Raw genomic sequence first — 12,077 nt, 5'->3', positions numbered from 1 at the left:
GTACCACCACTTCTGGCTGTTCTCCTTCCCACTTCTGGATATCGTGGACGCAATCAGAAACATCCCAGATCCTGGCACCTGGAAGGCAAACTACCATCCGTGCTTCTTTCCTAAGGAAGGATGTGCTGGCGTTGGAGAAGGTCCCAAGGAGGTTCACAAGAGTGATCTCAGTAATGAGAGGGTTAACATACAATGAGTGTTTATTAGCTCTGGGCCTGTACTTAACTGGAATTCAGAATAATGAGGGGAGATCTCATTGAAACTCATTGAATATTGAAAGGCTTAGATGGAGTGAATATGGAGAGGATGGTTTCTATAGTGGGGGAGTGTAGGACCAGAGGACACAGATAGAGTGGATGTGGAGAGGATGTTTCCTATAATGGGGGAGTCTAGGACCTGAGGACACAGCCTCAGAATAGAGGAACACCCCTTTAGAACAGAGATGAGGAGGAATTTCTTTAGCCAGAAGGTGGTGAATCTGGAATTCATTGTCATAGACAGCTGTGGGGGCCAAGTCATTGAGTATATTTAAAGTGGAGGTTGATAGGTTCAAGATTAGTCAGGGTGTTAAAGGTTGTGGAGAGAGAGCAGGAAATGAGGCTGAGGGGGGTAATACATTAATCAGCCATGATGAATGGTGGAGCAGACTCAATGGGCAAAATGGCCTAATTCTGCTCCTATTTCTTTTGCCTCTCAGCTTCCACTGACGTGATCTAACGTGCTCTCTCCTCTGCCTTTAATTGCCCCGTGTTACAGGGACAGAACCGAGCCGCTGATGGACATGACTGAGGAACAGCGCAGTGGCCTGTTGAAGAAGGAGAGCAGCCGTCTGCAGAAATCGGGCCACAGGGTGAACTACTCTCCCCGCAAGGAGAAAGCACTGAAAATCTACCTGGATAGCGGCCCCAGCAAGGATTCCAGCCAAGACTGAGACCTGGCCCGGTTCACTCTAGCTCAGCTCTCTGCTCAATGGAAACAGAACCAATTCACCACTGCTGTGGCTGCCCCCATTCATCATTAGGTCTACCTAATGACACCAGCACTGATTGGCTATTTTTGCCCACCAATCGGAAACCGAGTGGGGACGACCAACTCCAAATCATGTTGTGCACTATCATATATCGTCCTGTCAAGGAAGTGCAAACCATGAGGGAAAGTTAGGGTATAATGTGGGCTCTGCACATACTCAATGGAAAAGCTAGACCCCCTTCACACATGGGATTCTGTAGCTGAATAAAGGCTGTGCACGGTCCAAAGAATTTGTCATTTATTTTCAGCATGTATCTCATTGGTGAATTTTAAAATAAGGTGTACTATATCTGGGATAGGGAGGGAGAGCTTTGGGGATGGGGAGCCGTGACATCCAGACGAAAGGGTCTGTGAATGAGTGTTCTTAGTGACTTTTGCTTGGCCTGAAGTTCTGTGCTTATGGTTTAAAAGTCTGTGCCCTTGCATCTTGTCAGAGGCAAATCAGGATTGTAACTTTTTTTTGGGTTCCCAAGTCGTGATTTCTAGGATCGGACGCTCATATCGCTGGGTGGACGATGTGACATGGACATCAGCTGCAGCTTGGCGGATAATTCACTGGGCTGGGGTGGAGTTACCCTCTCCCACCCTCTCTCCAAAACTGCCTCAGGTACACATATCAAGCCACACCGTCCCTGTGGTGAACTCCTACACGGCTGCTTGAATTTGTAGGGGTTTTTTTTAGGTGTTTTCTTTCCTGTCTGGTTGCGATTTGGACATCAAAAATTTTGATGCCTCTGTTAATTCTTTTGGTCTTCATCACTCAAGTCCACCTTGGTTCCAATGTTTGCTGTACTTTTGTGACCCTGTGCCAGATGGTTTGAGTGGTTTGTGAATCTTGCAGAAATTGATTTTAATTCTATGATGTATTTAATTCATTCGACGGAAATGGGAGCAGTTCTTCTCGTAGAGTTTGAATTTATTCCATTCTATTCAGCAAAGAGGCAGTTGAGACAATTTTTGTTTCATGGCTGGCTCCACCTCAAACACTCATCTGAGAATCTCTAGCGACTGGAAGCTCCCCTCTTGCGAAACCTCCACCACGGTTTTCCTCAGAACTTTTCGGAAGTTCTCATTTTTTAATGACTCAAATGGATCATCAAAGATGCATTTTGGTGAATATTTTTTCATACCCAATGCTGGTCACGAATGAGTAACATGCCAATAAAACGCTGATTTGTTCTATTTCAGTTCTCAGGTTTGCATTTTGTGGCTACTTTTACCCATGTGCTCATTTTACCAGTGTTTACCAGCCTGTGATGTCTTGTGAAAAGCAATGCTTTTCTTTTTCAGAGTATAACACACACAAAATGTTGGAGCAAGTCAGGCAGCATCAATGGAAATTAATAAATTGTTGAAGTTTCAGACAGAGACCCTTCCATCCCTTTCCTCCATGGGCCACTCTCCTCTCCTACCAGATTCCTCTTTCTTCAGCCCTTTATCTTTTCCACCTACCACCACCCAGCTTCATACTTCACCTATCACCTTCTAAGTTGTCCTCCTTCCCCCTTGAAATGTCAATTGTTTATTCATTTCCATAGATGCTGCCTGACCCAGCAGGCAGTTGCTCCAACATTTTGTGTGTGTTACTCTGGATTTTCAGCATCTGCAGTATCTCCTGTGTTCCTGTCTGATTGAGTTCCTTTAAATTTCATGAATATAAACTTTTTGAAACTGTGAGGTTAAATGTCAACATCAGCATCATGTGTTGACTTGCACAAAAATATTGGATAGGTACAAGGACAGGAAAGGAATGGTGGTTTAACGGCTGAGTGCAGGTCGGTGGGACTAGGTGAGAGTGTTCGGCGCAGACTAGAAGGGCCGAGATGGCCTGTTTCCGTGCTGTAATTGTTATATGGTTAAATTACCTTGTTAGCTGGTTGGAAGTGTTCCTGTTGGTATTGGTGTCCATGCTGAAGGGAAATCTTTCAAATGGAAGTGAATCACAGGTGACAGGGCAGAGAGGCTGTGGTTTGTTCCATTATCCCATGTCCATGAAGATCCCTGAAACCTGAACCCCATTATTTTCAAAACACCAAGTGCTGGAGGAATTCAGCAAGCTGGACAGTATTGATGGAGGGGAGTTCACGGTCAATCAGATTTAGGTTGATCTCAGGTGGATGATAAAGGTGCTACAGTCAATATTTAAGGAATAACACATGACTTTCCTCCAATATCTGGGCTGACAATTGTATTTCACTGAACAAATACAGCAGATCAATACACACAATGCTGAAGGAACTCAGTTCAGGCAGCATCTATGGAGGAAATTAAAAAGTCAACATTTTGGGCTGAGACCCTCGGAATCAGGTGTCTGTTGTAATTGCATCAATATATGATGGAGTAGTTCCTGCGAGATGTTGAGACCCAGGCACTTGAAACTGCTCACCCTTTCCACTCCTTGATATTGACTGTCTTGTGGTCTCCCATCCTCCCTGTCCTGAAGTCAGGACTGTAGTTGTTGGTCCATACAGTGACAGTTTAATTTTCCCTCACTACTTTCTAGACCTGCCTCCACTCAAAGCCAGAATCAAACAGTGAATGCAAGGACTGTCAGGTTTGGTTTATGTATCAGACTGTGTGGGTGCAGATTAACGGTGGAGAACTGTTTAATGTTTTGGTTCCAAGTGGGAAATTCCTGTTCCTGCACGACCGTGGATGGGTGGGAGTGGTGGCAACTGGAAGAACATTGGCTTTGAGAGATTGAGTTCAGCCCGAAGGCTCGGTTTTGGAGCTGTTGGAAGAGATTCACCAGGGAAAGGTTTCACTGGTGACAGTAAGGTATTCACTGCCAGGCTTCCAAACCATACCGATCCTGGCTGTTAGTGTATGCCAGTTTGTACAGCCTCCCCAGAATCGATGACAATTTTTATATACCTGCATCAAATTTCCCTCTTGTTCTCCTCAACTCCAGGGAATCTATTCAACCTTATCAAATCCTGGCAATATCCTTGTAAATTTTTTCTGCACTCTTTCAATCTTGATAATAATATCTTCCCTGTAGATGGGTGAACAAAATTGTGCACAATGCAGCAGCTAATGGCATTCCTGTGCTGGGAGTAAACGATGGGCCAAATAGCTCTCTTCTGTGTCACAGCAGCAGAAGGGACAGGCCAGATTCTGCGCTCAATGGGCTAAATGGCTCTTCTGTGTCACTGACCAGCCTTGTGGCTTCACAGCAGCAGAAGGGACGGGCCAGATTCTGCACTCAATGGCTCTTCTGTGTCACTGCTGGATCATGAACCGCAAAGATTCTGCTTTCTACAGTTTATATGAATCATACCAAGGCCCCAACATTACCTCTGGAAGATGTACTTTTTATTGATTATTCTGTAGATCTGGTAATTTTATAAAAAGCTTACAATTCTAAACATGAGTTTGAAACAAAAGAAGTTCTAAACTAAACCTGGAGCCAGTTGTCGGAGCTGTAGGTGTCTCTAACTATTCTTTCTCATTCACTGGAACTAAGACCCAGTTTAACAGCTAGCGATGCCCCATCTACAACCAGCCCACACACAAAATGCTGGAGGAACACAGCAGGTCAAGCAGCATCTATGGAAATGAATAAACAGTTTCAGGACTGGAAAGGAAGGGGTCGGAAGCCAGAATAAGGTGGGTGGGAGATCACCATGCAGGGGGAAGGAAGGATCCACCAGTGATGTTTGTTTAAGGATTGGCAGCAGAGTCCTTTCGGATAGCATAGCAGTTATCACAACGCTATTACAGCTCGGGCATCAGAGTTCGATTCTGTAAGGAGTCTACAGTCCATGATCACGTGGGTTTCCTCCCACAGTCCAAAAGACTTACCAGGTTGGTTAATTGGTCTTTGTAATTGTCCTGTGCTTTGGCCAACGTAGATCAGTGGGTTGCTGGGCAATGTTCCATACAGTTCCTCTAAATAAATTTACTGAGTGTGAACAACAGATCACTAAACAGCTGAAGGTGTTACTAAAGTATGCCATTACCAGAAACACTACACTATTTTCCAATGGATTGTTACAACAATTATCTAGCCTCTATGCTCCTGACTTTCCATAATCACTTGAAAGGATTGTGTGTAGGCTAGGTTTGGGAGAGATTGGACCAAACAGCAAGTCAGCTGTGATTTTTGTCTTCCTGTGTTCTCCCAGTTGTGGAATCCAACCTGGTACTGCGTACAGTCCAGAACACAGCCTCTGCCTTCCCCCGTTCACTGGGATCTATGTTCTCTGCGCTGGGGAGTGGCCCCTCTTCCATGTAGTCAGAGAGATCTTTCGTGACACTGATCCACTGGTTTTCCTGGCATACGGATATCACACTGTTACTGAGCAGGAGAGAGAAAAAGTTTATTTAGTGATACAGTGCGCAGTAGGCCCTTCACACGCCACCCCAGTTAACCCAGCCAGTATGCCGTGGGAGGAAACCAGAGCACCCACGGAAAACCTATCCACTCCACAGGGAGAACAGACAGAGGAGCTTTACAAAACAGTACCGGAACAGAACTCTGAAACACCCCTGCACTACCATTGTCAGTATATCAAGATATCAATAAGACTGAAAGAGTATCAACAAACACTGCTTAATACAAACTTACACCTTCTCAAAAGTCATAGCAGTTAGCACAATGCTTTAAAATCAATTGGGATTTGATTACCACCGTGCTCTGGAAGGAGTAAACTTCCCCCACGATTGTGTGGATTTCCACCGGCTGCTCCTGTTTCCAAAGATGTCTGGGTTAGGGCTAGTAATTTCTGGGCATGCTGTGTTGATACCCGTAGCCTGGCAGCTGTCCCCCACACCTCCTTGGACTCTGCTGGTCATTGACACAAGTAACATGTATTTCACTGACATATATGTGACAAAGTTACTCTTTAAATACACATCTTCAAGGAGCGATATCTCAGAAAGGCAGTGTCCATTACTAAAGTCCTCCAGCACCCAGGGAATGCCCTTTTCTCACTGTTACCATCAGGTAGGAGGTACAGAAGCCTGAAGGCACACACTCAGTGATTCCGAAACAGCTTCTTCCCCTCTGCCATCCAATTCCTAAATGGACATTAAAAGCGTGGACTCTTATCTCACTTCTTTTAAATAAACTATCTGTTTTTTTGCACTTTTTAAAATCTAGTCAGCATACGCATATTGTAATTGATTTAATTATTTATTATTTTTCTTCTTTCTGTATTATGTATTGCATTGAACTGCTGCTGCTAAGTTAATAAATTTCAGTACACATACCGGTGATAATAAATCTGACATCTCTGTGGCCCAACTCTTGCATCCCTCTGTATGAGGAGTAGACCCACTGTTCCTTGGGCCACCTCAGTTGGTGTGGATGATCAGAGGGGTTGATCACAGTGATGTACAATCCTAGGCAATTTCAATGCCTATGAGCCAAGGTAATTTGTCAAGTTCAACTTAACGTACCTTCAAGCAGCTCAGGGAGAGAGGTTCAATGCCACTGCACAACAACATTACTCATTACTGTACTTGTAAATAAGTAACCCTTATACAGCTTTGGCTCAACGTGTCCATGTATTGCCTGGGCAAGCCTGTCCCATCTGCTTGTGTTTGCCCCATAGCCCTCTAAACATCTTCCATCCATGTACTCATCCAAATGTTACTAATGTGCCCCACCCTTTGTGTGAAGAAGCTGCTCCTGATGTCCCTTTTAAATAACACCCCTCCCTGCGGAGAAAAAAAAAGAGTATGTGTTTTTACCCTCATGATCTTAGAGTTCACATCCATAGATCAATCAGAGTTACTCTGCAAGTTGATAGGGTGGTTAAAGTGGCATACATTAGTCGGGGAAATGAGTTCATGGACTGCAAGGTGATGTTGCAGCTCTATAAAACCCTGGTTAGACCACACTTGTAAGAGTGTGTTAATTTCTGGTCCCTCAAGCTGAAGAATGTGGAAGCTTTTGAGAGGGGTGCAGAGGAGATTAATGCCTGGATTAGAGAGCAGGTCTGAGGGCTGAATGAGCTGGGGCTTTCCTCGCTGGAGCAAAGGAAGATGAGAGGTGACTTGATAGAGGTGTACAAGAGGCAAAGGTCAAGTAAACAGCTAGAGATTCCCCCCCTCCCCCCCCCCCACAGGGTGGAATTGTCTAATACAAAAGGGCAGAGTTTTAAGGTGTTTGGAGAACATGTTTTTGAAATTACACACAGAACAATGGCTGTGTGGCACACCCTGGCAGGGGTGGTGGTAGAGACAAATACATTAGGGTCATTTAAGAGACTCCTAGATAGGTACATGGATGATAGTAAAATAGAGGGCTATGAGAAAGGGTTAGATTGATCTCCAAGTAGGTCAAAATATCAGCACAACAAAAGGACCTGTTCTTTCTGTTCTATGTTCTTGTGCACCTCAATCGTGCCCTCACTGCTGGGTGCAGGTTCTCCTTACCGTTCTGGTGCACAATGCAGTCCCCCGGCACAGGGACATCGGTCCAGAGCCCCGTCCGGTTCCACTTCCCAAGTGACTAGGTCCAACAAATGGTGGGCAGGGTTGTGACACACCTGATCCTTCTCAGCCAAGGGGGTGCACACAGGGAACAAGAGATCTGCAAAAAGCCAAGACAAATCTGGTGAGACCTGTACATCGGGCACATCAGAAGACCAGCACTCTAACAAGGCAACCCAAATTAATACCGCATTGTTATAAATATTGTTGATATTCTATGATTGGTCTGATTTATTGCTCCTTCAGGTATGTCCATAAGCCATCCCATCGGGTCTGCTCCACCATTTACACATCACCAATGATCTCACCTGGATTGTACACACTGGCTTTGCGGCAAAAAAAACTTAAGAACACAAGAAATAAGAGCAGTAGTAGGAGTCAGCCATCTGGCCCGCTGACCCTTACCATTCATTAAGATCATGGCTGATCTGACCATGGACTCATCTCCACCTACCTGCCTCTTCCCCAAAACCCTTAATTCCCCTATTATGCAAAAATCTTTCCAACCTTGTCAAAATAGAATGGCCCTGTGATTAAGCTAGGGTTAAATAGGTTGGTTGCTGGGTGATATGGCTCATTGGGCCAGAAGAGTCTATTCTGCATTGTATCTCTAAATAAATATTTACGATGGAGACAAACAATTTGTGGGAAACTGATTCTCTGGTACCAGAGGTCCTGCATTTACGGTGCGGGGAGGTCTAAAGACATACAGGGTAAGATTTTCTCTACAGACTGGCTGCCGAGGTTTGCGGGGGGAGCAGATGTGAAGGAAGGTTGTTAGACACATGACAGGTAAGTGATGATAAGCCAGATTCTGAGAACACATGGAATGGAGGCAGGTACAGGGAGGAGAGATTTGGTTGAATTCTGCACCAAAGGGCCTGTTCCAGGTTCCATCTGAAGAAAGTGGAATTTCGCAGTTTTAATTCCCGTTTCGAAATGTCGGTCCAAATGTCGATATAGTCATAGAAAAGTACAGTATAGGCCCTTTGGCCCATCTAGTCCATACCAAAACACTTAGGCTGCCTAATCCCATCGACCACAGCCCTCTCCACCCCTACCAGCCATGTGCTTCTCTTAAATGTTGAAATAGAGCTTGTAAGAGTTGGTAGCTCATTCCACACTCACGACACTCTGAAATTTCCCCTCATGTTCCCCTTAAACTACTTACCTTTCACCCTTAGCCCAAGGATTTCTCCAACTTCCAATAAAATGTCCCCCTCCTTTTTCCATTTCCTACTCTGACCTCTTCCCCTCATCTGCCTATCACCTCCCCTGATGCCCCTCCTGTGGTCTACTCTCCCTCCTATCAGATTCCTTCTTCTCCAGCCCTTTACCAACTTCATCCCCCACACCCCCTTCCCCTAGATGGCTTCACTTATCACCACCCTGTTTGTTCTCCCCCTCCCCTCACATTCTAGAATCTTCCCCTTTTTCAGTGCTGAGGAAGGGTCTCAGCCCCAAATGTCGACTGTTTATTCATTTCCACAGATGCTGCTGTCCTGCTGAGTTCCTGCAAGGGGTCATCTCAGCATATGGAAAATCTCTTGTGTTTAAGTTCCATAGTGTTTGCTGAGACAAGTTTGAAATCCTACTCCTCTCGTCTTCTGAAAAATGTACAGCTCCACAAACCTGCTGGATTTAAATAGTTTACTTAAACAATTTATGGGAAATCATTTGTGACTTTGGGGAATTAATTTTCGGGGCTGGAGTAACCATACTACCCATGTCAGTAAGCCTCATAGATCTGTTCAAAGTACATGTCACCATATACAATCCAAGATTCATTTTCCTGCAGGCAAACTCAATAAATCCATAAAACCTTAATAGAATCAATGAAAGACTGCATCAACTGGGCATAAACCAGTTTGCAAATGACAATGAACTGTGCAAATACAAAAATGATTTTAAAAAATGGAGAACATGAGATGAAAAATCATTAAAGGTGAGCCCATTGTCTCTGTGTTTATATTCTTATTGAGATACAGCACAGAATAGGTCCTTCTGTCTCTGAGCTGTGCTGCTCAGCAATTATCCAAATTAACCCTAGCCTAATCATGGGATAATCTACAATGACCAATTAACCCACCAGCCAGTATGCCTTTGTACTGTGGGGGGAAGCTACCACCCAGAGAAAACCCACGTGTGTCACAGAGGGAACATGTAGAGAGCTGTGGGAATTGTACCCCGATTGCTGGTGCTGTAAAGTGTTGTGCCATCATCACACAAACAATCAGGTATTTTATCAACACTCCATTTGTAACACACATCACACAGTAACATTTCAGCAGAGCTGGCGAGGGGAGAGCAGGAACTGAGGCTTCAGAGTCCCCCATCAACTGATACGCCTTTGAAAGCTTTCTGGATGCATCACAGCTGGGTAGGGCAATTGTTCTGCCAGTGACCGCAAGAAACCGTAGAGTTGTGGACACAGCTCAGCACATCATGGAAATCAGCCTCCCCTCCATGAAGTCCATCTACACTTCTCACTGTGCCTTGGCAAAGCAGCCAAGATAATAAAAGACCCCACCCACCCCAAACTTTCTCTCTTCTCTCCTCTCCCATTCAGCAGAAGACACCAAACCCAAAGCACATCCCACCAGGCTCATTGAAAAGATGGACTTGTGACTTGAGTCTGTCTCGTGACCTTGCACCTCATTGTTTACCCGAGTGCACTCTCAGAAACCATGATACTTTACTCTGCATTCAGTTATCGTTTTCCCTTGTGCTACCTCAATACACTGTGTAATGGTCTGATATGTATAGACAGTATGCAAGACAAGCTTTTCACTGTATCTCAGTACATGACGATTCCAATGCCAGATCTGAACTACCTAATTCCCCAAGTTGGGTAGCGGAGGATGGGAGACTTTCTGTACTGGGTAATAACTTTGGCACAAGCAGAGCACAGTGATCCCTGCCTCTTCCTACTGCCAGTTACAAGTACAGCAAGGGTTAACAGAAGAACTCACCAGTGTGGAAGGCACAGCAGAGGTGTGGATGACAGTCTGACTGCTGTTGACAGATGGAACCCTGCTCTCCTCTTACTGCCCCTGCCTGGCATTGCCCCCAGATACACAGGCGGTCCTCGTCACACTCCACATCTCGAGAACAATTCTAGGAATGAACATTCAGCACCAAACGTTAACCAACAAACAAAACCATTATCCATATGAATAGCATGATTAATTAAAACTGCAACAGCTGTTGGGCTGAGGGACGTTGGCAAGGCTACATTAAGAGGTCACTCTCCTGAGATGTTCTCTCTTCTCTTTCCCATCAGCACAGCACAGAAACCAACCTCACCTCAATGAACTGTCTACACTTCACTGCCTCGGTAAAGCAGCCAGTGTAATCAAAGACCACACCCCCCCCACCCCGAGCATTCACCTGCACCCCCCCCCCCCATGGGCGGAAGATACAAAAGTCTGAAAGCCGATCCCACCATGCTCAAGGACTGCTCCTACTCCACTGTTATCAGACTATTAAATTGTTCCCTTCTACGAAAAGATGGACTCTTCACATTGTTGCAACCTTCCATCTTATTGTCTACTGGCACTGCACTTGCTTGATAACACTATTCTGCATTCTGTAATTGTTTTAGCTTGCTCTATCTCAATACACTGTGTAATGATCTGATTTGTATGAACAGTGTGCAAGACAAACTTTTCCACTGGACCTCAATACACCTGACATGGAACATCACAACACAATACAGGTCTTCCGGTCCACAATGTTGTGCCAATCTTTTAACCTACTCTAAGATCAGTCTAACCCTTCCCTCCCACATAATCTCCAAGAATAAACCAAATGCAATTCTAATTCCAAGGGAAGACCTGTAAATTGAGGAAAGAAAGTGATACAGGATATTCTAGTAATTCAACAATAAAAGATATTTTACTGAATCTGTTCTTGGGACATGACCACAAAACATTCAGTAGGAACTGAATTAGGCCATTCAGCCCATCAAGTCTGCTCTGCCATTCCATCATGGCTGATTCATTGTCCCTCTCAACCCTATTCTCCTGCCTTCTCCCGTAACCTTTGACATCCTGACTAACTAAGAATCTATCAACCTTCGCTTCAAGAATACCCAATGACTTGGGTTCCATAGCTGTCTGTAGCAATAAATTCCACAAATTCACCACTCTCTGGCTAAAGAAATTCCTCCTCATCTCTGTTCTAAAGGGACATCCTTCTAAGGCTTGCTCTCTGGTCCTAGACTCCATTACTGTGGTGCTAGCAAGTTTGTGAACCCTGTAGAATTTTCTCTAGTTCTGCAAAATGTGATCAGATCTTCACACAAGTCCCAAAACTAGATAAAGAGAACCCAATGAAATAAACACAAAAAACATTATACTTAAAAACACAAAATGCTGGCAGAATCCGATATCCGGTGCTCCCGATGTGGCCATTTATACATTAGGGAAACCCGCCGCAGACTGGGAGACCGTTTCGCCGAACACCGGCGCTCAGTCCTCCAGCAGTGGCGGGATCTCCCTGTGGCCACACACTTCAATTCCACAGACCACTCCCACTCCAATATGTCTGTCCATGGCCTCCTCTACCGTCAAGATGAGGCCACACACAGGTTGATGGAGCAATAC

General features: G+C 44.9%; 2 protein-coding genes across 9 annotated transcripts in view; one reads left to right on the top strand and one right to left on the bottom strand.

Moving 5' to 3' along the window:
• Window positions 1-2,211, top strand: part of usp47 (ubiquitin specific peptidase 47) — a 226,756-nt gene extending 224,545 nt beyond the window's left edge. For all 3 annotated transcript variants that reach the window (XM_059976219.1, XM_059976218.1, XM_059976217.1), the window contains exon 28: window positions 757-2,211. In XM_059976219.1, coding sequence (XP_059832202.1) covers window positions 757-931 — 175 coding nt within the window. In that variant the 3' untranslated portion in view covers window positions 932-2,211. The remainder of the gene's footprint in view (window positions 1-756) is intronic.
• dkk3b (dickkopf WNT signaling pathway inhibitor 3b) overlaps window positions 1-12,077 on the bottom strand; it is a 63,390-nt gene that overhangs the window by 26,194 nt on the left and 25,119 nt on the right. For 2 of the 6 annotated variants that reach the window (XM_059976222.1, XM_059976220.1), the window contains 4 exons: window positions 10,443-10,587; window positions 7,414-7,570; window positions 5,660-5,818; window positions 3,203-5,329 (listed from right to left, as the gene is read on the bottom strand). In XM_059976222.1, the coding sequence (XP_059832205.1) occupies window positions 5,122-5,329; window positions 5,660-5,818; window positions 7,414-7,570; window positions 10,443-10,587 (669 nt within the window). In that variant the 3' untranslated portion in view covers window positions 3,203-5,121. Of the gene's footprint in view, window positions 1-3,202; window positions 5,330-5,659; window positions 5,819-7,413; window positions 7,571-10,442; window positions 10,588-12,077 lie in introns of those variants that run through there. The other 4 variants (XM_059976221.1, XM_059976224.1, XM_059976223.1 and 1 more) reach the window with 4 other exon arrangements.

The sequence above is a fragment of the Hypanus sabinus genome, chromosome 7 (genome assembly GCF_030144855.1).
Source record: "Hypanus sabinus isolate sHypSab1 chromosome 7, sHypSab1.hap1, whole genome shotgun sequence".
NCBI classification, from domain to species: domain Eukaryota; kingdom Metazoa; phylum Chordata; class Chondrichthyes; order Myliobatiformes; family Dasyatidae; genus Hypanus; species Hypanus sabinus.
This window is presented reverse-complemented; position numbering and strand designations above follow the sequence as displayed.